This window comes from Rhinoderma darwinii, chromosome 5, assembly GCF_050947455.1.
Source record: "Rhinoderma darwinii isolate aRhiDar2 chromosome 5, aRhiDar2.hap1, whole genome shotgun sequence".
Taxonomy (NCBI): Eukaryota; Metazoa; Chordata; class Amphibia; order Anura; family Rhinodermatidae; genus Rhinoderma; species Rhinoderma darwinii.
The window spans coordinates 79,162,916-79,189,113 of record NC_134691.1 but is presented as its reverse complement, the minus strand read 5'-3'; the positions used below and the strand labels follow the sequence as shown (position 1 = coordinate 79,189,113).

The following is a 26,198-nucleotide window of genomic DNA, read 5'->3' as shown; positions in this document are numbered from 1 at the left end:
TTTAATTCAAAGGGCACAGTGGGGGGGGGGGTCACTTAATTCAGGGGGCACAGTGTGGGATCCTTTTAATTTAGGGGTGAAATTGAGAGGTAAGTTTTTTATTCAGGGGCACAGTGTGGGGTATATTTTTATTCAGGGGCATAGTGTGGGCCATATTTTGTATTCAGGGGCACACTGTGGGGAATTTTTATTCAGAGTCGTGGTCAGGAAAAGTTTTACGGCGGACCAGATGGAGAAGAACAACTAGGTGAGCGACTGTAGTCAGAGAAGACGTCAGCTGTGAGTCACTTGATGTAAATATTTATTCTGCCTCCTTCGACTGCATTTGATCAGTGCTGTAGTCACCTGTATGGTCTACTGCGTGATGATGGGTGGTAGAAATTTGGGGGCCCAGTTCTAAATTTTCCTATGGAACCTCTATGATTTTAATGTATGCCGATGCAGAGTGGGCTGCAAATGAAGGATTGAGGACAATAATTAAGAATTATTTTTTTCCCACTGTTGCGCTGTTCTGTTATATCTTGTTCACACTTATCCATGGTTATCTGCAGTGTAACGACGGGGGTAGGGAAATGGACAAGTGAGCCCTAATCTACCCGCCACACTGTCCCTGCCTACTTGCAACGACCCGCCCTAGGTGACGGGGTACAACTGGGCGGAGTTCCCTACGCTCAGTAAGTGCACGAGACAAACATACAAGGGAATACAAAGCAAAGGGAAAGGGGCAGTTGCCCACGGCAACACCGTGAACAACCAGAGTGGTGAACGAGCCAAGTCAAACCAGGAGAGCACGAGGTACCAAACGCAGAGCAGGAGAGTAGTCAGTAAGCCAGGGTCAGTATGGAGCAGGATCAAATAGATAGGAGCTGTAGCTGGGCCAGGAAACCACACGAGAAGAATCACAAGCAAAGGAGGAACAGGAAAGGCAGGTATAAATAGACAGAGGGTGGGAGCTAGCTCCATCTGGCCAGGTTGCGATAGGCTCTCCCACTCCTAAGCCTGCCATCCTGAGTGGTGGAAGATGGAGTCAGTCTCAGAGACGTAGATTCAGGTGCAGACTGATTACCTATGGGAGTTAACCCCGAAGCTGTGCCTGGCAGATCCTTTACAGTACCCCCCCTTTTATGAGGGGCCACCGGACCCTTTCTAAGTGGACCTGGTTTACTGGGGAAACGAAGGTGGAACATCCTGACCAATACCCCAGCGTGAACATCCCGGGCGGGTACCCAAGTCCTCTCCTCTGGCCCGTATCCTCTCCAATGGTCCAGGTACTGGAGGGAGCCTTGGACCATCTTGCTGTCCACAATCTTGGCCACCTTGAATTCCACCCCCTCAGGGGTGAGAACGGGAACAGGAGGTTTCCTCGAGGGAGCCAAGGACGGGGAGCAGCGTTTAAGGAGGGAAGCATGAAACACGTCGTGTATAAGAAAAGATGGGGGTAACTCCAGCCGGAAGGAGACAGGATTGAGGACTTCAATTACCTTATACGGCCCAATAAACCGGGGAGCAAACTTCTTGGACGGGACCTTAAGACGCAAGTTCCTAGACGATAACCACACCAGATCCCCGACAATAAACAAGGGGTTAGCAGAACGTTTTCTATCAGCCTGAGTTTTTTGTACGCTCTGGGACGCCTCTAGGTTCTTCTGAACCTGGGCCCAGACTGTGCACAGTTCCCGATGAACCTCGGGATTATTGGAACTACCAGGAGAAACGGAGGAGAACCGTGGATTAAACCCAAAATTACAGAAAAACGGGGAGACCCCTGACGAGTTACTGACCCGGTTATTCAGGGAAAATTCGGCGAGGGGAATGAATGAGACCCAATCATATTGACAGTCAGAGATGAAACACCTTAAATATTGTTCTAGAGATTGATTAGTCCTCTCAGTTTGGCCATTGGTTTCAGGATGGAAGGCAGAGGAGAAGGACAGATTAATCTCCAACTTTTTACAGAAGGCTCTCCAAAACAATTAAACAAATTGTACCCCTCTGTCCGAAACAATATTGACAGGGACCCCATGGAGACGCAGGATGTGTTTGACAAACAAGGTAGCTAACGTCTTGGCGTTGGGTAGTTTCTTGAGGGGCACAAAGTGGCACATCTTACTGAAGCAGTCTACTACCACCTACACCGCCGACTTGCCTTGGGATGGAGGCAAATCGGTGATAAAATCCATGGAGATATGTGTCCAAGGTCTCTGGGGAATGGGCAACGAACGTAGTAAGCCCGCTGGTCAGGACCTGGGAGTCTTGGACCTAGCACAAACCTCACAAGCGGCGACGTAGGCCTTAACGTCTTTAGGCAACCCAGGCCACCAATAGTTTCTGGCAATGAGTTGTTTGGTACCCAGGATGCCTGGATGACCAGATAGTGTGTAGTCATGATTTTCCCTAAGTACCCTTAGCCGGTATTGCAGGGGAACAAACAGCTTGTCCTCAGGAAGGTTCCCGGGAGCTCAACCTTGATCAGCCGCAATTTCAGAGACTAAATCAGAATCAATAGAAGAAATGATTATACCAGGAGGCAAAATACAAGCAGGTTCTTCCTCCGAAGGAGGGCTGGCCATGAAGCTACGTGACAGTGCATCGGCCTTAATATTTTTAGACCCAGCCCTATAGGTAACCAAAAAGTTGAATCTGGTAAAAAATAGCTTCCATCGAGCTTGTCTCGGGTTTAGCCTCCGGGCAGATTCTAGGAAAACCAGCTTCTTATGGTCGGTAAGGACCGTTACCTGGTGCCTAGCCCCCTCCAGGAAGTGGCGCCACTCTTCAAATGCCCATTTAATGGCTAAGAGTTTGCGGTTGCCAATATCATAGTTACTCTCAGTGGGCGAAAACTTCCTGGAGAAGTAGGCACAGGGGCGGAGATGGGTGAGGGACCTGGTACCCTGGGACAAGACAGCCCCCACTCCCACCTCGGATGTGTCAACTTCCACGATAAATGGCTCCATTTGGTTGGGCTGAACCAGAACCGGGGCCGAGATAAAGCACTTCTTAAGGACCTCAAAAGCCTGGACAGCCTCAGGAGGCCAGTGGAGGAGATCAGCACCTTTGCGAGTGAGGTCCGTAAGAGGCTTAGCGATGACCGAGAAGTTAGCAATAAATCTCCTGTAATAATTAGCGAACCCCAAAAAACACTGTAACGCCTTCAGGGAGGTAGGTTGGGCCCATTCCGCCACAGCCTGAACCTTGGCGGGGTCCATGCGGAATTCATGAGGAGTGAGGATTTGACCCAAAAATGGTATCTCCTGTACCCCAAACACACATTTTTCGGTTTTCGCAAACAGTTTGTTTTCCCGAAGGACCTGGAGCACCTTCCTGACATGCTCAATGTGGGAGGACCAGTCCTTGGAAACCACCAGTATGTCATCAAGGTACACTACAAGAAATATCCCCAGGTAATCTCTCAAAATCTCATTTATGAAATTCTGGAAGACCGCAGGAGCATTACACAACCGAAAGGGCATGACGAGGTATTCGAAATGACCTTCGGGCGTGTTAAACGCAGTCTTCCACTCATCCACCTCTTTGATGCGGATAAGGTTATACGCCCCCCCCGTAGATCAAACTTAGAGAACCATTGGGCCCCCTGAACCTGAGTAAAGAGATCAGGAATCAAAGGAAGGGGATACTGGTTCCTTACAGTGACCTTATTCAGGTTACGGTAGTCAATGCATGGCCTAAGACCACCATCCTTCTTCCCCACGAAGAAGAAACCAGCACCTACAGGAGAAGTAGAGGGGCGAATGTAACCCTTGGCCAGGCATTCCTGGATATACTCTCTCATGGCTTCACGTTCGGGACAAGAAAGATTAAATATCCTACCCTTAGGAAGCTTAGCTCCTGGTACCAATTCGATAGCGCAATCGTATTCTCTATGAGGAGGTAACACTTCGGAGGCCTCAGGGGGAGAAATAGAATTAACAGAAAAACATGACGCCAAACATTCATTACCCCATTTGGTAAGCTCCCCAGTATTCCAGTCAAACGTGGGATTATGCAACTGCAACCAGGGAAGGCCTAAAACCAAATCGGACGATAATCCCTGCATCAACAGTACAGAGCACTGCTCCAAATGCATGGAGCCAACAAGGAGTTCAAAAACAGGGGTATGCTGTGTAAAATAACCATTAGCAAGAGGAGTGGAGTCAATACCCACTACCGGGACAGGTTTAGGCAAATCAATCAAAGGCATAGCAAGAGACATAGCAAATTCCACAGACATGATATTAGCAGAGGACCCTGAATCCGCGAAGGCACTGCCGGTAGCAGACCTACCACCAAAAGAGACCTGAAAGGGAAGCAAGATCTTATTACGTTTCATATTTACGGGAAATACCTGTGCGCCCAAGTGACCTCCCCGATGATCACTCAGGTGCGGAAGTTCTCCGGCTGCATTCTTACGCTTAGGACAGTTGTTCACTTGATGCTTGTCATCCCCACAGTAGAAGCAGAGACCATTCTTCCTGCGGAAATCTCTACGTTGTTGGGGGGATACGGAGGCCCCGAGATGCATAGGTACCTCTGAGTCTTCCGTGGAGGAACGAAGCAACGGAACCTCGGGAGGCATCATGGGGGAGTTTGAGGAGAAAACACATAAACGTTCACGTTGTCGTTCCCTGAGACGTTGGTCAAGTCGTACCGCTAAAGCCATAACCTGGTCTAGGGAGTCAGAAGAGGGATAGCTAACTAGCAGGTCTTTCAGGGCATTCGACAGACCCAACCTAAACTGGCACCTTAAGGCAGGGTCATTCCACCGAGAAGCTACGCACAACCTCCTAAAAACAGAACAATACTCCTCAACAGGTCTCTTACCCTGACGTAAGGTCACAAGCTGACTCTCGGCAAAGGCAGTCCTGTCAGTCTCGTCATAAATGAGTCAGAGAGCAGAAAAGAAACGATCAACGGAGGAAAGTTCAGGGGCGTCAGGAGCCAAGGAGAAGGCCCACTCTTGGGGCCCTTCCTGGAGCCGGGACATAATTATACCCACCCGCTGGCTCTCAGAACCTGAGGAATGAGGCTTTAAGCGAAAGTAAAGCCTACAACTCTCCCGAAAGGAGAGAAAAGCCCTCCGGTCCCCTGAGAACCGGTCGGGCAACTTGAGGTGGGGTTCAAGAGGTGAGGTGAGGGGAACTACCAAGGTAGCATCAGGCTGGTTGACCCTCTGAGCCAGGGCCTGGACCTGTAGGGAGAGACCCTGCATTTGCTGAGCCAGGGTCTCAAGGGGGTCCATAGTGGTGTCAGGGACCAGGGTAGACTAGGTATGGGCTTGTGATGATGTAACGACGGGGGTAGGGAAACGGACAAGTGAGCCCTAATCTACCCACCACACTGTCCCTGCCTACTTGCAACGACCCGCCCTAGGCGACGGGGTACAACTGGGCGGCGGTCCCTACGCTCAGTAAGTGCACGAGACAAATATACAAGGGAATACAAAGCAAAGGGAAAGGGGCAGTTGCCCACGGCAACACCGTGAGCAACCAGAGTGGTGAACGAGCCAAGTCAAACCAGGAGAGCATGAGGTACCAAACGCAGAGCAGGAGAGTAGTCAGTAAGCCAGGGTCAGTATGGAGCAGGATCAAATAGATAGGAGCTGTAGCTGGGCCAGGAAACCACACGAGAAGAATCACAAGCAAAGGAGGAACAGGAAAGGCAGGTATAAATAGACAGAGGGCGGGAGCTAGCTCCGTCTGGCCAGGCTGCGATAGGCTCTCCCACTCCTAAGCCTGCCATCCTGAGTGGTGGAAGATGGAGTCAGTCTCAGAGACGTAGATTCAGGTGCAGACTGATTAACTATGGGAGTTAACCCCGAAGCTGTGCCTGGCAGGTCCTTTACATGCAGTCTGATCTTCCATGTGGATGTCTTGTTACACCATCAAGATATGTTGCAGTCAATGTTTTCTTCTGCATAATGAAACTACCGTCGTACAAAGATTCAAACCGCAGATAGGCACGGAAAAGTGTGAACTCAGCATTTTCAGAATACTCCTACTCAAAAATTGAGCAAGTCTGATAATAAAAGTATATGCAATTCTCTAATATACAAGTAGGTTTACTAAGGGTAAATGTTTTAACCCCTTCCCACTGCAGCCACTTTTGACCTTCCTGACAGAGCCTTATTTTTCAAATCTGACATTTCTCACTTTGCACTTTTACCTATTCAAACGATTCTGAGTTTGATTTCTCGTGAAACATTGGACTTTATGTTACTGGTAAAATTTGGTTGATGCATTCAGTATTTAATTTTGAAAAACACCAAAATTTAGCGAAAAATTGCAAAAATTTGTATTTTTAAAAGTTAAAATGTATCTGCTTGTAAGGCAGGTAGTTATTCCACACAAAATAGTTGCTAATTCATATTTCTCATATGTCTACTTTAGATTGGCATCGTTTTTTGAACATCCTTTTATTTTTCTAGGATGTTACAAGGCTTAGAAATTTCTCAAATTTTCAAGAAAATTTCAAAAGGCTATTTTTGCAGGGACCAGTTTAGTTGTGAAGTGGTTTTGAGGGCCTTATATATTACAGTCTCCATAAACCACCCCATTTTAAAAACGGCACCCCTCAAAGTATTCAAAACATCATTTACAAAGCTTCTTAACATTTTAGGCGTTTCACAAGAATTAAAGCAAAGTAGAAGTGAACTTTACAAATGTAATTTTTTTTGCAGAAAATCTGTTTTAATCCATATTTTTTGTAGCACAGAAGGTTTTACCAGAGAATTGCAACTCAATATTTATTGCCCAGATTCTGAAGTATTTAGAAATATCCCACACGTTGCCCTAGTGTGCTAGTGGACTGAAGCACAGGCCTAAGAATGAAAGGAGCACCTAGTGGGTTTTCATGAAAATTGAAAAATGTATATTTTTTCAAATAAGATGTAATAATTTCCACAAGGAATAAAGATGAAAAAGCGCCCCAACATTTGTAAAGCAACTTCTGCAGAGTACCTAAATACTCCATATGTGGTCAAAAACTTCTGTTTAGGCACACGGTAGGGCTCAGAAGAGAAGGAGCGCCATTTGGCTTTTGGAGCACAGATTTTGCAGGATTGGTTTCTTAGCACCATGTTGCTTTTGCAAAGCCCCTGTAGGACCACAGGAGTGGAAACCCTCCAGAAGTGAATCAATTTTGAAAATTACACCCCTTGAGGAATTCATTTAGGGATGTTGTGAGCATTTTGACCATACAGGTGTTTCATAGATTTTATTAGAATTGGGCAGTGAATATAATTTTTTTTTTCTGAGAAGACGTAGTTTTAGCTCAAAATTTTTCATTTTCTCAACAAATAAAATAGAAGAAGCGCCCCAACATTTGTAAAGAAATTTCTCCCGAGTACGGCAATACCCCATATGTGATAATAAACTGCTGTTTGGGCACACGGCAGGGCTCAGAAGGGAAGGAGCGCCAATTGGCTTTTGAAATGAAAATTTTTCTATATTGGTTTCTGGGTGCTATGTCGCATTTGCAAAGCCCCTGTGGGACCAAAACAGTGGAAACCCCACAGAAGTTACCTCATTTTGGAAACTACACCCCTGAATGTAATCATCCAGGGATGTAGTGAGCATGTTAGCCCACAGGTGTTTTCCATAAATTAGTGTGCACTCAATGTTGCAGAGTGAAAATTGCAATTTTTCCATAGATATGTCAATATGTGGTGCCCAGCTTGTGCCACCATGAAAAGACAGCTCTCTAATTATTATGCTGTGTATCCCGGTTTCAGAAACACCCTACATGTGGCCCTAATCTTTTGCCTGGACATTCGACAGGGCTCAGGAGTAAAAGAGTACCATGCGAAGTTGAGGCCTAATTTGGCGACTTACTAAGTATTGGTTCACAATTGCAGGGCTCTAAAGTTAAATAATATTAGAAGTGACCCCATTTTGAAAATCGAGATAAATGGAGAAAAAAGTGGAGAATATTCTCCAGCGCTGTCCAATTGTTGTGGAATTGAAGGATTCAATCCAAGGCAAGAAGTTTAAATAAGATATATGTTTAATGGATAAGAATGCTACGCGTTACGAGATCGGACCGATCTCTTCATCAGGCAAAAAAACATACATCTGTATGAAGAGTTCGGTCCGATCTCGTAACGCGTAGCATTCTTATCCATTAAACATATATCTTATTTAAACTTCTTGCCTTGGATTGAATCCTTCAATTCCACAACAATTGGACAGCGCTGGAGAATTTTATCCACTTTTTTCTCCATTTATCTCGATCTACTGAGGGAGCCCTGACAGCCCGTGCACGGATTTACCAGCTGCAGTCCTTTGAGACCATACAGGCACTTCTGGGTGTTGTGCTCCTAGCACAACACCACAAGGTAAGCACAACCGCTTACCCCCGACCCTTTGTCACTTTAAACAAGAGATGATGCACGATGTGCGCCGGGTGTTTTTTGTTTTTTTCTCTTCTTGTCTATAGCCCATTTTGAAAATGACACCCCTCAAGGCATTTATTAAAGGGTGTAGTAAGAATTTTGACCCCACAAGTATTTTCCATAAATTATTGCACTGCGGATGTTGCAAAGTAAAAATTGCAATATGTCCCTAGATATGCCGTTTCATTGGCAAATATGTCGTGCCCAGCTTGTTCCACTGGAGCCACCTCACAAAAAAATTCTTAAAAGGGTTCTCCCGGGTATGGCGATGCCATATATGTGGAAGTAAACTGCTGTTTGGGCACGCTGTAGGGCTCAGAAGGGAGCACCATTTGGATTTTGAAGCGTTGATTTTGTTTGGTAGTAGTTTTTTTGCTGTTTTACTGTTTTTTCAGTTTATAATGTGGGTGCATATGTAATCGCGGCAGGGTATATCAGGGGCATAATAAGAGGGTATAATAATGTGTAAAAAAAACCAATAAAATAATTCATAGATATTTGTGTCGCACTGATAAGTGGTGTCCTTTCTTCTCCCCCTTTTGTCCACACTCCGCACCTTTGCCGTTTGGGGAATTTTGCTGGGAAGTGTTGTCCTGGTATAATACGGATGCCCTCACTTCCAGCAGATATGTTTTGGCCCTCCCCTTCCTGATTCCCTAATTTTATGACCTTGATAAATCGTCTCTTGAAGCAAAAGAAATGTTCGCCTCAGGTCTGCACAACTGCATATTTTTTCTTTCCTGACTTATGGAAGCCTTAACTTATATTATTTTTTCATAGACATAGTGACATGAGGGCTGTTTTTTTTTGTGGGTCGAGCTGTAGTTATTATTGGTACCATTTTGGAGTACATGCGATTTTTTTGATCACTTTTTATCCTATTTTTTGGGAGGCAAGGTGACAAAGAAACAGCAATTCAGGCATCGTTTTTTAGTTTTTTTTTTATACAATGTTCACCATGCATTATAAATTACATCTTAACTTTATTCTGCGGGTCAGTCCGATTGCGGTGATACTAAATTTATAGCACTTTTTTGATGTTTTACAACTTTTTGCACAATAAAATTTGTTTTGTAAGAAGAATGTATTTTTTCTGTTGCCATGTTGTGAGAACCATAACTTTTTTTATTTTTACATTGATGGAGCTGTATGAGGGCTTGTTTTTTGCAAGACGAGCTATAGTTTTTATAGGTACCACTTTTGGATACATGCGACTTTTGATCACTTTTTATTCCAGTTTGTAGAAGGCAAAGTGACCAAAAAACAATAATTCTGGCATTGTTTTCAAGGTTTTTTTTACGGCGTTTACCACGCGGGATAAATAATATAATATTTTTATACTTCAGGCTGTTACGGACGCGGCGATACCAAATATGTATGGTTTATTAGAAAAAATGTATAATAAAGGACTTGAAAAGGGAAAAAGGGTGATTGTGTTTTATTTTATTACTTTAAACTTTTATTTTTTTTTTTTATGTTTATTACCCTTTTTTACACTTTTTTTTAGTCCCTCTAGGGGACTTGAAGGTCTAATTGTCTGATTTATGTTCTAATACATTGTACTACCTATATAGTGCAATCCATTAGAACTGTCAGTCATTCACTGACAGCAAGCCAAATAGGCTCCACCTCCGGGCAGGGCCTAATCGGCTTCCTTAATGGCAGACTAGGAGGTCATTGTTAGGCCTCCTGTTGCCATAGCAGATCGCATCGCAGGGCTGCCGATATGCTACAAACCACTAAGATACAGCGATCACTTTTGATCACTGCCTCTAAGGGGTTAATGGCAGGAATCGGAGCTAGCTCCAGTCCCTGTCATTACAGCAGGGTGTCAGCCTTAACATACAACTGACAACCGCCGCTGATCTTGCGCTCACGTCATCTTGCCATCGGCACAGGAAGCATTTTAGGCCCGCCTCTGGGTGGGGCCTAGGAGGCTTCCATACTAGGTAGACCAGGAGGCCAGTGTTAGGCCTCCGGTTGCATTTCCAGCCATCGGCACCCCAGTGATTTCACGACGTGACAAGGCTTAGAAATTTCTCACATTTTCAAGAATTTCATCACTGTGGTTATCTGCAAACACCTTAAATGCAGCGGTCGCTTTTGACTGCTGCATTTAAGGGGTTAATGTCGGGTATTAGAGCTAACTTCGGTCCCTCCATTACAGCAGGGTGTCAGCTGTAACATACAGCTGACACTCAGTGATGATGGCACGGACTCAGCTTTCGGGCCTGTGCCATCTATTTGTCGAATGGATACGGCAATTTGCGGGAAGCACTGGCTTTCCATGATGTATCCGTATGATAAATGTTGGGAAAGGGGTTAAAAATAATGGTAATATTATAGGACTTGTTATTGTGTTGTAAGAAAAAAAAATTATGTTATCTATGTCAACAGTCATGAGCACGTACTTTAATCATAGATTTAAAAAAAAGGATAGATAAAAAGATGGGACAGATCGATAGATAGATAGATAGATAGATAGATAGATAGATTAGATAGATAGATAGATAGATAGATAGATAGATAGATAGATAGATAGATAGATAGATAGATAGATAGATAGATAGATAGATAGAAAAAAAAGTGGGAAAGAAATAGTATGACCTTTAATGTCATGACAGAACCGGCTGTTTGTCAATGTCTACAGTAACTGATGACAATATAACTTGCACACGTAACTATTAGGAGAACTCATGCTGCTTTTCCGTGCAAGCACAGCAGGTGCCTAGTGAGAATGACAGGAATGACAAATAAGCTAGACATATATCCAGGGAAAGATGAACAAGAAAGGCTGAAACTTAGAATAACAAATATACTCAGAATGATGTGATATTTGGTTAGATGTAAAAATAGGTGAATCAGAAAGAAGACGTAGGCAAGAGATATGTATCTGATGACCTTATTCACACATTACAGACTTGCTCAGTATTTGTGAGCCAAAATCAGGAGTGGATATAAAAAAAGAGAAGAAATATAAATATTTATATTTATATAACTCCGTTATATTTCTCCTGTGTTTAGGATTCTCCTGGTCTTGGTCTTGGCTTCTCCTATGTTTCTCCTGGTCTTGGTCTTGGCTTCTCCTATGTTTCTCCTGGTCTTGGTCTTGGCTTCTCCTATGTTTCTCCTGGTCTTGACTTCAAAATACTGATGTCAAATACTGATCAAATCTGCAATATGTGAATGAGGCCCTAATAATACACTGATTCTAATGTAATATAGTATATACTATGTGACCAATGCACTTTAAAGAAACACATTAGACAGAATCACAAGATGTCTTCTGCCAACGTTACCCAACCTATGTGTCTATTTCCACAGTGGAGAAATACATAAAAAAATTGCCTTGCTCTCCAGTCTCTAGCAGATATTAGAGACCAACTTCCCCTAAGAAATCCTGCAGACTGACAGGTGACTAGACTGGTTGTCATGTCCATGGCCGCAGGCGTCAGGCTCACTCACCTCCTGACGGCCGCAGCCATGGGTCTGCGAGCACTGGCCCCAGTCTTCTCCTCAGGAGACGCCAGCGCTCACTTCCGCTTACCTCCGCTGGGTCCTGTAGGGTGCGCGCGCACACTCGTTCCCGCTCTTAAAGGGCCAGCATGCGCACCTGAGTTAACGTCAAAATTAGCCCACGAGCACCCTGGACTATAAGAAGGGCTCAGCCCCTTCCTCTCATGCCTGAGCGTTGTTGTCGTACCCAAAGTTTGTCTAAGCAAATGGTTTCCTAGTGTTTTCCAGTTCCCAGTGTTCCCCGTTCCTGTACCCGTGTTCCGTGCTATCCTGGTCAAGTGCAGTGTTGAGCTGAAGTCATGCTGTGCTGTATACCATGCCTGTCCTGCTACACCACGCCTAACGTCTGCCTGCTGCCCAGTCCCAGCCGAGCCTGTCTTGCTACTGTCCGAGCTGCCACAGGTACATTATACGAATTATAGACTGTGACCTGCATCCTGTTGGCCAGCTGCCATACCGCCAAGGCGGTACAGCCTAGTGGGTCCATGTACCCAACGTGGCACTCGTCACACAGGAATAAAGAGCTCTTACGTGTCAACTGCTACCTGCTGTATACCACTTCCTCTTCCTAGTCAATAGCTTAAACATATAGTATAAATTGTATTCAAATTATTCATTAGGTAATAAATAATTAATAATTACAATGGAAAAGTTTCCCTTTAAAGAAAACCTTCAGGACAACTTTCCATCACTGCACCTTCCACTTTATTGTTTATCCAGCTCTGGACTTTTTATGTATATTGTACTCAATTCACTGCAGTCCGGCCACCGGTCTGCTTCTGATCAGACACCATCTTGAATTTTAGATTTTACTTGATTTCTCTAGATGCCTCAGAACAGCATCACATGAGCAGCTAAGGCCAGTACCATCTCTGCCTGTTGGGGAGGATAGTGTGATTATCCTTCCCTCTATATTCTCCTAAATAAGATGAGATTATAAGTATAGAGCCCGGGAGGCTAAGCTTTCATTTTCTTCATTATAGCTGTGTGACAGGTGTCTGTCTAATCATAAGCAGTAACTATCATAGGAGTTTGTGTCTCCCCTGTGGAGAACTTCAGTGGAATAGTCCATGCAATTTAATTATACAAGAAGTTCTGGTGCCTGTATGAGTGTCACACAGATCCCCATAGACTCAAGTCAAACAAAGCATATAACCGAAGTCTGATTCAGACTATTGCTGATATGTAGTGATAGAAGCTGTAAAAAAAAAGAACAGGTAAGAGACTCACACATGGAGTGTCTTAATGGAATACATAGAAAACATTACTTTTGTTTGGGGTTTCCCTTTACATGTGTCTTTAGTCAGCACAGTCTGAAAGTATCATTACATTAGAATAAGTTCTCAGTTAGTGCCTTGAATACTCCACTTTAAAGCACCTATAAAAATCCTCTAAAACAGAAGAGGAACATTTAATAAATAGTCACAAATAATAAAAGAGAACAAAGCAGACTCCATCCATCAGTGGGAATCAAAATGTCCTTATGGGAGTACATGTGGGAAAGGCAAAGGACATCTGAGGAAACCTCATACATGTCTCTGTTAAAGGGAACCTGTCACCAGCTTTTCTCCTATTGAACTTTACTCACCCCTCGCTGGCCGCTTCTGTTAAGAATTCATTGGCATTATCCCCTCTCCTATACTCCTCCAACCGTAAATAACTGTCTGCAAATATTTTGCACCTTTTATGGTAATAATCCGGCAGTCTCATTCTTTCCTCTTCTTATGCCCGCCCACTGATGGAAAATGGCCCGCCCTGAATGCCAAAATCTTGTCTGAGATAGCGCGCAAGCGCCCATCATGTATGGTCCGATGCCCTTCCCTGCTTCATCTGGGGCTCAAATCTAGTTACTACGCCTTTGTCGCTATGGTGTCCCATTGTGCGCACACACCAGAACCGGACATCGATGCGCAAGCACATGATTTTGTGTGTGCTGGGGGAGGCGAGGAACTGCCAATCAAAAGCAAGGAGGCGGAGTAAACTCTGTAAAGCTTGAGAAATGAAGATATGTTAAAAAATGTAGTACTAAAGGTACAGGGACTACTTAGAAGATAATTATAAGTTACATAAATATAATTTTTTTACCCACTTCCACCAGGTATTGCTGGTTTAATATGTGAAATGCTGGGGACATGTTCCCTTTAAAGAGGCTCTATCACCACATTATAAGTGGCCTATCTTCTACATAATGTGATTGGCGCTGTAATGTAGATTACAGCAGTGTTTTTTATTTCGAAAAATTATCATTTTTGACGGAGTTATGACCTATTTTAGCTTTATGCTAATGAGTTTCTTAATGGACAACTTGGTGTGTTTTACTTTTTGACCAAGTGGGCGTTGTGGAGAGAAGTGTATGACGCTGACCAATCAGTGACCAATCAGCGTCATACACTTCTCCCCATTCATTTACACAGCACATAGTGATGTTATTACATCACTATGTGCAGCCACATAAACACACTATAACGTTACTCAAGTGTCCTGACAGTGAATATACATTACCACCAGCCAGGACGTGATGTCTATTCAGAATCCTGACATTTCTGTAGCGTCTGTGTGATATTTACAGCAAAGCAAGCGTAATCTCGTTTTAAATGACAGGTTACATCGTAATCTTGCTGTAAATATCACACAGACGCTATACAAGTACAGTATATCGATGGAAAAATTAAAAAGTTATGGCTTTTGGAAGGTGGGGAGGAGAAATTGAAATAGAAAATCTGAAAAATGGCTGCGGCGGGAAGGGGTTAAGAAAGTTTATTATCACTCGGAGTGCCCCAGCAGGACCTTTATTTCTGTGGGGAATCAGAATTTTGCCATAGCGGCTTCAGTCCTAGTCTGGATCCAGGTAAATCCCAGTCTGTCAGTCTTATTTTAGAGGGTCTGAAAGGGTTCACTAGGGGGGCTCACTCATTAGGAATTATACATATTTTAATATAAGAAAATAAATGAAAATAGGACTAGTGTTATAATGAGTTTCAGTGTTGTTCAGTTTCTAGAAAGTTGTCGGTGACCAGCATTTCACACAATGACATATCTCTATTAAGTGTGAACGATAATCAGAGGTTATAGCCTCTCAGTATTACTTATGATGCTTCGTAACTGACATTCCACCCTATGAGATGCTTTGTAGCAATTTCCCATTAATTTTCGTGCAGATTTCTTGGAGATACATTCCTGTAAATGATAATAAATTCATGTGGTAATAGATTTCTTGATGGCATCTTACAGTCCTACACAGAGGTTTCCAAGAAGTTAAAGGGGAGGCAAGCTCTGGTTCTAGCCCCAGATTGATTTTGATGTATACAGATATTGATTTGTGGCTAAGCTTTTAGTAGCAGACAGAATACTAGTGATGCTGTTCTGTTAAGTCAGACATTAGAGGTCAAGTATATGGAGTGGACACTTTAATTTGATGCCTTTAATATAAAATAATTTATTTGTAATGACAATAATAATGCTAAAAGATTATGAAATTTGAAAATTAAAGGAGTTGTCTCATTAAAGGCTATGTAAATCTTCGAAAGTGATTTTTAAAAAGTAAAAATACTTTTTAATAAAAACTAATTTGAAAGTTGCACCAATCACACAGACACTATATATATATATATATATATATATATATATATATATATATATATATATATATATATACATATACATCATGGCATGATTTTGGCATAATTTCCTGATCACCCCTTGTACGGAGGAAAATACCTTGCTGTTTTCTACTTTTACAACTTTCAATAAAACTTGGAAAAAGTTTCCTTTTTATATCCATCAGCGCTGGATCCAACTTCTGTTTTTCTCTCTCCAAAAGATATTTTTACTTTTTGAGATACAGCGGCTCTGTATCCTGTATACAGAGCTGCTTGACATGAAACCGTCAGGTCCGCGGGACTGTCATGTTAAGTGTCAGCGGTCCTGCCTATCTCTGACACGCAGGATTCACCTGTTACCGATCATTTCTAAGTTCATAACTTAGATGTGGTAGATTACAGGTGGATTATGTATGTCAGAGACTGGCAGGACCGCTGACACACTGAACATGACAGTCCCGCGGACCTGACGGTTTCATGTCATAACGAACTATACAGCAGCTCTGTATACAGGATACAGAGCCTCTGTATCTCAAAAAGTAAAAATATTTTTTAATAAAAATCTAATTTGAAAGTTGCACCAAACACACTGACTGACATTTTTATTTAAAAAAAAAAAAAAACTTCCGAAGGTGTACGTAGCCTTTAAGCCAACTCCTTTTCAAATGGAAGCCAACGTGGCAATCCACTGAACGCTGCAGGTCCGACTTCTCTAAGTCTCGTGATCAACTGCTATTGACTAGGGAAGCTGTATCTTATTTTAGGGCTAACAGCATTACATGGTTGGCCCTTCAAATTATTAGTTGTCCATGTAATACATGAACCAGCTAGGTACGCCAAAGCGGGAAATGCTCTCCGTTCTGGCTCATTGTGGGGGTCCTAATTGGGGGCACCCCCTTCTTTTGCATCCATATTCCCTAAAATTAGATAGGGACAGGAGTTTATGACAACCCATTTAAGGGGAATATGAAGTTTCCTGATGGATCCCTGTAGCCCTCTACAGGGTGTTGAAAAAAAACATATATATACTAGAGGGGTATTCTCATCTCCATGTTTACCTTGGTCTCCTGGCCTTCGCTGACTTCATCTTCCTGTTTTGCTCCTCTGTTTGTGGATGGAGGGGGTTCATCATTTTGATTGACAGTTCAGGTCAGCAGCCACTGGCCTGAACGTGCCCGCTCCTGATGCGGCTATATACTATCCCCATTGCAGCATCGGCGGTCAGCAAGTCTATTCAATGGCTCCACAACTGGTACTGCCCTGGTGCCGTCCAAACAGCTCTATGGAACTGCAGAGAGGTGGCCGGGTTGGGAGTTAGCGCACATTCACCAGGCGGCGCGCTCCAGAGATCCCAGCTATCCTCTACAGGAATCGTCGACCGCTGCTGGACCACAGTGGTAGCAGTAACCATAGGAAATGAGTTACAAACAAAGAGGGGGACCCAGGATGAAAAAGAAAGGATAGCAGTATAACAGGAGATGGCTACACTGAAAAAATAAAGATGTTTAGAAAAAGTCCTTTTATTTAATTTATCTATCATATGAAACTGGATGAAAGTGATGGCTATCTTCCTTTAAAGGGCAAGCAAAAAAGGGAATCCCATAGACTATGTATCTGTGTGAAGAGAGACTGTGCAGGGGAGGGAGAGGGCAAATCACACACTCATTAGCACCAGTGTCTGTCAGCACAATGGAGAAGAGAGTCCTCATGGGCTATAGAGGAATAAAGCAATACAGGGCTAAAGGTGTGCTGATACATGAGAGCTAGTGAATACAGCAGCATCCTGGAGTCACAGATCTCACAGCTGTGTGAAATATTTATCAACATCTGAAAATAAAATGGACAACAGGTTGGAGCTTGTGCCTAATTTGTAACTCACACGTGGCATATATTTTTAAACGTGGATTTGTCAGCAATGAATGTGCAATTCTACTAAATATGGCCAAGACAAGGCTCAAAGTCAAGGTGCATATTGATGTCATAGCCAAAGTGGAAATCTGCTGCAATAAGTGGCTCTAGCTGTGGCAGACTTGGAGCAATCAATACTTCACTTGAATGGACACTGTATAATACTAGATTTACACTGCAGGAGAAATGTTAAAGCTGAACTGGCAGTGTTCAGCTGATCTAGAGCGGGACTACTTTAATAACGGTTTTTACATAGCGCTAGTACTTTTGATCGACTATTAGTAAATCTGCCCCTGAGCTGCAGGAATGACAAATACTACACTGTAAGCTCCGTTGGGCAGGGAAGTTTTGCCTGTTGAAACATACTGTATGTGTACAGAGCTGTATAAAAACTGCTGGGTGTACAACTATTGCTGCCAGTGAGACTGCTGGGTATGTAATAGTAAATCGGGACATTCATACACGGGTCATTGCAATATACTAGAAAAAAAATCCTTCCAGTAAGAACAATATTGCTATAAACCTTTTACATTTTCTAGATATTATTTCAGGAGTAAAAGTGATAAATGTGGGAAATTTATGATATTCTCATGTGTCTCAACTTCTGTATAAGTTTTGCTGCTGCAGGCCCTACTTGATGCTTCACTTTACTAATAAAAACTTAAATTGAGTTTTTCAAAAGCTTGATTTAACCCACATCGAAATAACATGTGACGTTGTGGTTTTAGTAATGAAAAAAAAAAAGCAAATTGCCTATTTTTTCCTGTCATGTGGGAGCTCCATGCAGAGAAATATAAAAAAAAAATCACTTTCATTTTACCACTAGCTAAAACCAATTTTCTACATGGTACTGTGATCCTGATCGCTATACAGTTGTCCCAGGTGTTTCATATTCCTGAGTGTATTTGGGACCTGGATATTCTGGTCAATCATGTAATGTGTGGCATGCCGTCTAGAGAGGGTACTTCTAGGGCAGTGATGTTACAGTCAAGATGGACATATGTTTTTTTAGAATCAATGAGTAAACACTTTTGGCACAATCACAATGTGAACCAATAGTGGCCTGCTGACTTATTAGTGGCTCAAGCTGTTGCCCTGTGTCTCCTCCATGCATTACATTGCAGTTCTGCTTGCTCAGATTTGTTAGTATGTATAAACCAGTAAAAGCCAGTACAAGCTCACCACGAAGCCAGTGCATGGAGCTTCAAACTTAGTGAAAAATGAAAGGGCTGGCACACATTATGAACCGGTATACGAATTGAGTGCTAGTAATAACAAAATGCGCCACTGTGCAGGGCCAGCTCCAGATTTACGAGGCCCCTTGAGCGATAGTCACAGTTAGCCCCCTTCTTTTATCCACCCAGTATACCTTGCACCAATAATGGCGCCAGGGGCACTTAGGGTATGTTCACATGTGATGGTTTTGCCACGGTTTTTACCTAATTTTTTCGTTCGTTTTTTGGGGGTAAAAATGACATAAATATATTTTCCTGTAATTTTTACCAAGGAACTAAAAAAAACAGGTGAAAACATCTCATGTGGCCATACCCTAAGGTCATTGCACACGATGCGTATTACGTGTGTATTTGCCTTGCGTATTTGCGAGCGTCAAAACTGCAGCGTAATACAGTTCCAGCATAGACAATGAGATTCCAGGAAATCTCATGTACATACTGCGGTATTTTCCCGCATGTAAATTGACCTGCAGTGCGGATTTTAAAATCTGCATCATGTCAATTTATATTGCGTTTCCGCTTGCGAATTCTATCTGCCCAGTGCAGTGTAAAATCGCAGCAAAACACACAGCATGAAAACGCCACGATTTACACATAAAAACCGCACCCGAAAAACGCATCAAAAAACGCACTAACCTTGATTTCCAAATGGAGCAATACATCTATAAAAGAAAAAGTGACTGCATTTATATTATAAACCTTCAGGTGCTTTTTTTCCCTGCGAATTTAATGCGGTTTCCCGCGGTTGCATTTGGATGTGCATGTAGCCCAAGAAGGAGAGAGGCAGCTATATGCCACAAAGTTTATAATTCAACCCTTTAACTGCCATTTTCTTTCTCAGCATAGCTGTATGATGTCTAGTTTTTTGTGAGATGAGCTGTAGTTTTCTTTGATGCCATTTTGCAATACACAAAAGTGAGCGTCTAATTTTTATAAATTTTTATTATGCAGGAAACTAAGAAAATCTGCCTTGTGATGATTATTTAATAAAGTGAATAAAAAATGTATTTATTGTATTTGTTTTGCAATACGCTAACTTTACTAAAAGAAAGTAACTTTTACTTTTGATCTTTTTTTTCTACCTGTAATGTACTTACACTCTCTTTACATATATCTCTATATACCAGTGCTTTATGCTTTTGAATAATAAAACTTTTAGGGTATTTAGGAAGAGACCATCTTCTCATTGATAGCAGTACAGTCTGTGGTTCACTGCTAGTGCTTCAGCCTCCCATAGAGAAGGTCCCAAGTTTGAGACTCAGCAGAGACGAGAGCACTTCAATGTGTCAGGAGGGCCCCTCCCCCAATGCCGTGATGTATGCCAGAACAACACTCTTTTGGCATACATTATACCTATGGATACACTTTATATATTTTAGGAATATTTTTCAGTGCATATGTGAGCATACATGTTGAATTCGATGTGTACTTACATGGTTTATGAAATATAATTTGGCAAAATATAAAACCATTGTTCTTTTCAGTTTTAACGTAACATTTTGGTTCCCTACTAGGATAAAACAGTATCCCGCGGGCTATGTATTAATTCTCTGCACTTCTTCTTGTAGGAGACAGATCTTATGACATTTAACATTTCCATTCATCGTTCATGGTGGAGAGAACACGGGCCAGGCTGTGTGCGACGGGTAGTGCCTGCCCCAGCCAGCAGGAACCTTGGAGATCACTCGTTCATCTCGGTGACAGGATGCATCATTGAGTTTCAGTTCCTAGAGGTCATTCACAGTGCTTTTCAGATACTACTGTCCGTAAGTCACTTCTTATACAGTATTCCTACTATAGATATATACTGTTTAATGAACTGTGAACTAATGAATATTGACTTGATTTTAGGATATTTGATAACTACAATTAGCGCTCATGCACACAACAGACCCCTGTGCATGGTACCTCTACGGCAGTGTACAAAGACTTTACAGCTCCTTTACGTAGTACTAAGCTGTACAGGCTCATTCATGCTGTATGTACATAGATATTCTCCCTTAGGCCTCATTCACTCGGCCGTAGCTGTGTGCACAGTCCTTAATTATGGCACGAACGGGCAGCGGAGTGTCATCCGCGATCTGTCTGCAATCACGGTCCATGCACACGTGAGATGTGCATTGACTTCAATGAGATCAGTTGCGGTCCGTAAAATGACATATCCTATTTTTTTTGTGGTCCGGTCTCTGGGCAATGCACGGACCATGGAAACCACAATATGAAATTGCGGAATTGTGGATAGTATACGGCCGCAAATGCACGGTCGTGTGCATGAGGCCTTAGAATAATCCGTACATACAGCATTCGAGCAGTGTATAGAAACCACCAAAAAAAACCTCTGTTTGCCCCCATATGAAATCAAAGGCAGACAGCAGAAGTCTCATTGATCTTTAAGACAACTCCTTTAAAACAAGTAAATACTCCTGAAAAGGTCTTGCTTTTCTTTTCCACAAGACTCATTTTAATGCATTAATGTTTTGTTGGCTTAGCATTTGCACTGCCGAATATACTGTAGAATTAATTGTAGAATTTGAGCTGTTTATCAGTTTAATGATGGTATTATTTTAGTTGCAGTCCCTGAGGATGGAGACAAAAATCCTAGGTATCAATTAGCATTTTTGCTCAGAGTACAGTGTCTTTGAGATATATATATATATATATATATATATATATATATATATATACAGGGTTTGTATAAGTTATTATTTGTAATACCAAATATCCCAATCATTCTTCAAGACTCCACAAAATCCACCCTGTATAAAAGTGTCAGATTCTTAAAGTGTTGTTTTATTCCCTTAGGCACAGTCGCTTATCTTTCGCAATTTATATGGTATTCTATATCATCATTTAAAATTGTCAAACTGGTTTTTAAGTCAAAGTTTAATGCTACAGTGGTAGAAAAATATAAACATTTTTAGGGGAGTAGAAAAGATTGAAAACATGGCTTGGTATTTATAGTACAGTATGAAAATAGTAGCTGCAAGAAGACAGAGATACTGCAAGGTACATGTAGGAAAGCCAAGGATGATTTAGAGCCTGTAAGGAATGTAGGAAGATTTCAGCTCTGAAGCCTGTAGAATTGTGAATGCAGCTGTGGACTGTAATACAGGCTGTAACTCAGGTTCTGTACAGCAGAAATAAGCAATGTATATTATATCAGTTTTCATTTGTCTGTGATTTGTAATGTCTTAGGCACAATGAAAGATTAGAGTAACTTAAAATTGAATGGTCTGTTATACTTTTAAGTATGCAGATTAATTACCCTTAAGAAACTTCTGATGATTTATGATCAACAATATTTATAGTCTCAACCAAGGTTTTTGTGGACAGGCAGCCACTGATCCCTAAGACAGACAAATTTTTTTGGGCAGCACAGAAAAACCAAATTACCTACAGCGTACGCATATCAAGGTTGACAACAGTCCGTAAATTCACGGACAGTCTGTGGAATTAGGAGACATTTTTCAGTGTTTGCAAGAAAAATATGTGTTGTTACATTAGCATTTGGAGCTAAAGACATACATTACTTATAATATTTATAATTCATTTTGTTTTTTTAAATTTGACCATACATTTTTTTGTCTGTCTGTGATTTTTTTAGGAAGTTATACAGAGAAAAAAATCAGGTGTTCAAACCTGTTGCAGGTTTAATGTAGAACGTGTCGTCCTGGAGGAACCATTTGGACAGCCACTTGTTTTGTAACTCACCACCATAAACCAGGAACAAGCTACTCTCCTGTATACAGAAATGCTTCCGAAACCATTGCGTCCTGTTGTGACCCATTCATTTACACTTTACACATTTCCACAAGATTAGTTTATTGAACTCCTACATTAATATAATAGTGTAGCCTTATGGTTAGAGCTGTTCAGTGGGGTCTCGGGGTGACCTCCAGCTGGTAAAGGATTACAGAGAAGTTGAAGTGTCCATTCTGCACTGTATGACAATTTCACTTGCTCAATGGTTAGCATGGTTGCCTTGTAGCCCTGATATCCTAGGTTCTCCGCATGTTTGTGTGGATTTCTTCCAACTACTTTAGTTTTCCCCACATTCTAAATACCAAAGGTTCATTGGCTTCCTTTGATGGAAGTGTACGTGTGTCTTTGAGATGCGGAAATTAGATTGTGAGTCCAACTGTAATATTGTTTAAAGTGATTTGTAAACTATTAATACCGGCTAGAGTTGGTAATGTATCAAAAAAGTGTATCAGAAAGTAGTACTATTTTCTTCATGTAAGCATATACTGGTTGTGATTTCTCCTCCCCCGAGGGTGGGATTCGGACGGCTGTTAAAATTACAACCGAATCGCAAAGCCATTTGCTGGCCAAATGCCACTCCATTGCCCTATACTGCTGTCAATTACTGACAGCAGTATAGGGCACCTACAGTATGCTCCCCTTATCCAAGCTGCCCCATGTCCTGCCTCTCTCCTCTCTCTCACAGCTGCAAAGGAGGAAGGTGTGAGACTACTCACGAGACTGACAGCTTGTTGCCAGTCTACTGCATTAGACGTCAGCCACCTATACAGCCAATCAGCAGCTGATGTCTAATGCATCAGCCACTCCCCTGCGCCGATGAACAATGGGCGGGTCCAGCTAGTTGAGAATCTGGACCATTACATTTGTAGGTTCGATTAAACTCTCAAAATGGCTAGAAAAAGAGAGCTTTCATGTGAAACTCGACAGTCTATTCTTGTTCTTAGAAATGAAAGCTATTCCATGCGAGAAATTGCCAAGAAACTGAAGATGTCCTACAAAGGTGTGTACTACTCCCTTCAGAGGACAGCACAAACAGGCTCTAACCAGAGTAGAAAGAGAAGTGGGAGGCCCCGCTGCACAACTGAGCAACAAGACAAGTACATTAGAGTCTCTAGTTTGAGAAATAGATGCCTCACAGGTCCTCAACTGGCAGCTTCATTAAATAGTACCCTCAAAACGCCAGTGTCAACGTCTACAGTGAAGAGGCGACTCCTGGATGCTGGCCTTCAGGGCAGAGTGGCAAAGAAAAAGCCATATCTGAGACTGGCTAATAAAAGGAAAAGATTAATATGGGCAAAAGCACACAAACATTGGACAGAGGAAGATTGGAAAAAAGTGTTATGGACAGACGAATCGAAGTTTGAGGTGTTTGGATCACACAGAAGAACATTTGTGAGATGCAGAACTGAAAAGATGCTGGAAGAGTGCCTGACGCCATCTGTCAAGCATGGTGGAGGTAATGTGATGGTCTGGGGTTGCTTTGGTGCTGGTAAAGTGGGAGATTTGTACAAGGTAAAAGGGATTTTGAATAAGGAAGGCTATCACTCCATTTTGCAACACCATGCCATACCCTGTGGACAGCGCTTGATTGGAGCCAATTTCATCCTACAACAGGACAATGACCCAAAGCACACCTCCAAATTATGCAAGAACTATTTAGGGAAGCAAAGTTTGTAGGAGAAAATTATTATTTGAAATAAAAATCATTATTTCTAACCTTGTCAATGTCTTGACTATATTTTCTAGTCATTTTGCAACTCATTTGATAAATATAAGTGTGAGTTTTCATGGAAAACACAAAATTGTCTGGGGGACCCCAAACTTTTGAACGGTAGTGTATATATATACACACACGCACACACACATATTAGTGTGTGTGTGTGTGTGTGTGTGTGTGTTGTATTTATATGTATCATGTGTGTAGTATATGAGTGGTCTATGTCTAGCATATGGGTCTATGTGGGTTCAGTACATGTGTGCTGTATGGTGACATTAATTCAGAAAGGTATTGGTTGTATTTATGTGTAGAGGCACTGTATTGTGGCATTGGGTAGAATATGAGGTGTTAATAAATAATTAATATGATAGTTTGCTTGAAATCTAAACCGTTTATAACTTCTGGGGTATTTAATTAAAATTCCCTTGACCATGGGGGTACTCTTCTATTTTTATGGGCATTACTGCGACACAGTCAGGAAAATGTATCTTACAGACAAATATATATAGATGTTGCCAATTAATTTGTAGTACATTTTAACATTTTAATTGTTTTACTTGATATTTTGGAGGAGAAATAATCTGCTATGGCACGTTTTGTGGGGGCCCACAACATTATTTTTAATGGATATGAAACCTGCTTTTAAAAATGTCAATCCAACCTCTGCTTTCTACTAATTTAGGAAGCACTTGAAAGGTGATGTCCTATATCAATATTCTGTGGATAGTAGACGACTGTTTTGGAATAGTAAAAATAAGTAAAAATAAGACGTATAGTATATCTGTACATCCTGTTAGCAGCAAATCCACTATAAATGATCCCGATTTATGAATATAGTGTATCAGTATATACTGGCTGTGATGTTAAATGCTATTATTCTACATACAGTCCAGTATATACATCCTGCTTAAGACATATAATAGCAGAAAGCCTATGAGGAATATATTGGCCCTTATATTTATGCCATGGCAGACTCTACGGATAGGGAGTTAGATGAATAATCAATCACATATTTGGAAATGTTGCCGGAATGGTGTGTTATAAATATGTATAGTCTAGGAGAAAAACCCTGTACTCTTCAACACGTTCATGTTTTCTATTCCAAATGCAAATGAGTAAAAGAAATTACACATCTGTGGATAGGCGGTGCGGCTCTCCTGTTGTATAAATAGGATGGTATTTTCTGGTATGGGGCACTGCCCAACCAACTAACCTTATTAGCATTTTTGTCTTGGACTTTTTTAGTTAGGGATAAGATTCTGGCTAAATGTGTGCTCCTTTAAACCATTTATATGTTTTTTATTTATTTTCTTTTTGTTAATCCATGATCAATAAAAACATAAACAGTAGAAAAATACAAACATATATTACATATATATCGTATAGATAGAGCCACTGTTTAGTTTACCCCCTACCCATATACCTCAGGTAAAGTAAAAAAAATTATAATAAACAAATAAATACTTCATCACTCCAGAACTTCCACGACTCATTCTATTGAGCCTTAGAAGACAACATGGGCACGTTCAAACGTTGCGGAATTGCTGTTGAATTCCGCTGCGGACAGTCCGCAGTGGAAATCTGCAGCAGCCATTTTTTCCATTGGTTTCTATACCTTTTTAGGCAATTTAGTTCAGACTTTGCGGAAAATAACAGTACAGAATTTAGGCTACTGTGCGGAATTTTCATTCTGCAGCATACATGGACGCCAGCAGAGAAGCAGCGGATTTTCACTGCTGATTCCAGCCTTTGCAGTGCAAAGGCTGATATCTATGGCAAGTCCGCTGTGATATCCGCAATGTCTGAAATACCTGTCAAATATGCAAATGTTGCTGCAGATTCGTTGCGTAATTGCAGCAACATTTGCAACGGAAAAATTCTGCCACGTCTGAACATGCCCCAATTCCGCCGGATCAAAATGTATTATAGTAAATTTAGAAGATTGGAACATCCATTCCCTTACAGACGGGCATATGCTGTGCATCCAATGTTTAGCGATTCTTTTTTTTACAATGAAATTAACTTTCCAACAGAAATAGTCATGTATTTTCATTTCAGATTCAACAGGGGAAGAT

At 41.8% G+C, this 26,198-nt stretch overlaps 1 protein-coding gene across 1 annotated transcript in view; it reads left to right on the top strand.

Annotated features, from left to right (window-relative positions):
- NKAIN3 (sodium/potassium transporting ATPase interacting 3) overlaps nucleotides 1-26,198 on the top strand; it is a 538,022-nt gene that overhangs the window by 374,845 nt on the left and 136,979 nt on the right. The window contains exon 4 of the mRNA XM_075828311.1: nucleotides 20,213-20,410. Within this exon, the coding sequence (XP_075684426.1) occupies nucleotides 20,213-20,410 (198 nt within the window). The remainder of the gene's footprint in view (nucleotides 1-20,212; nucleotides 20,411-26,198) is intronic.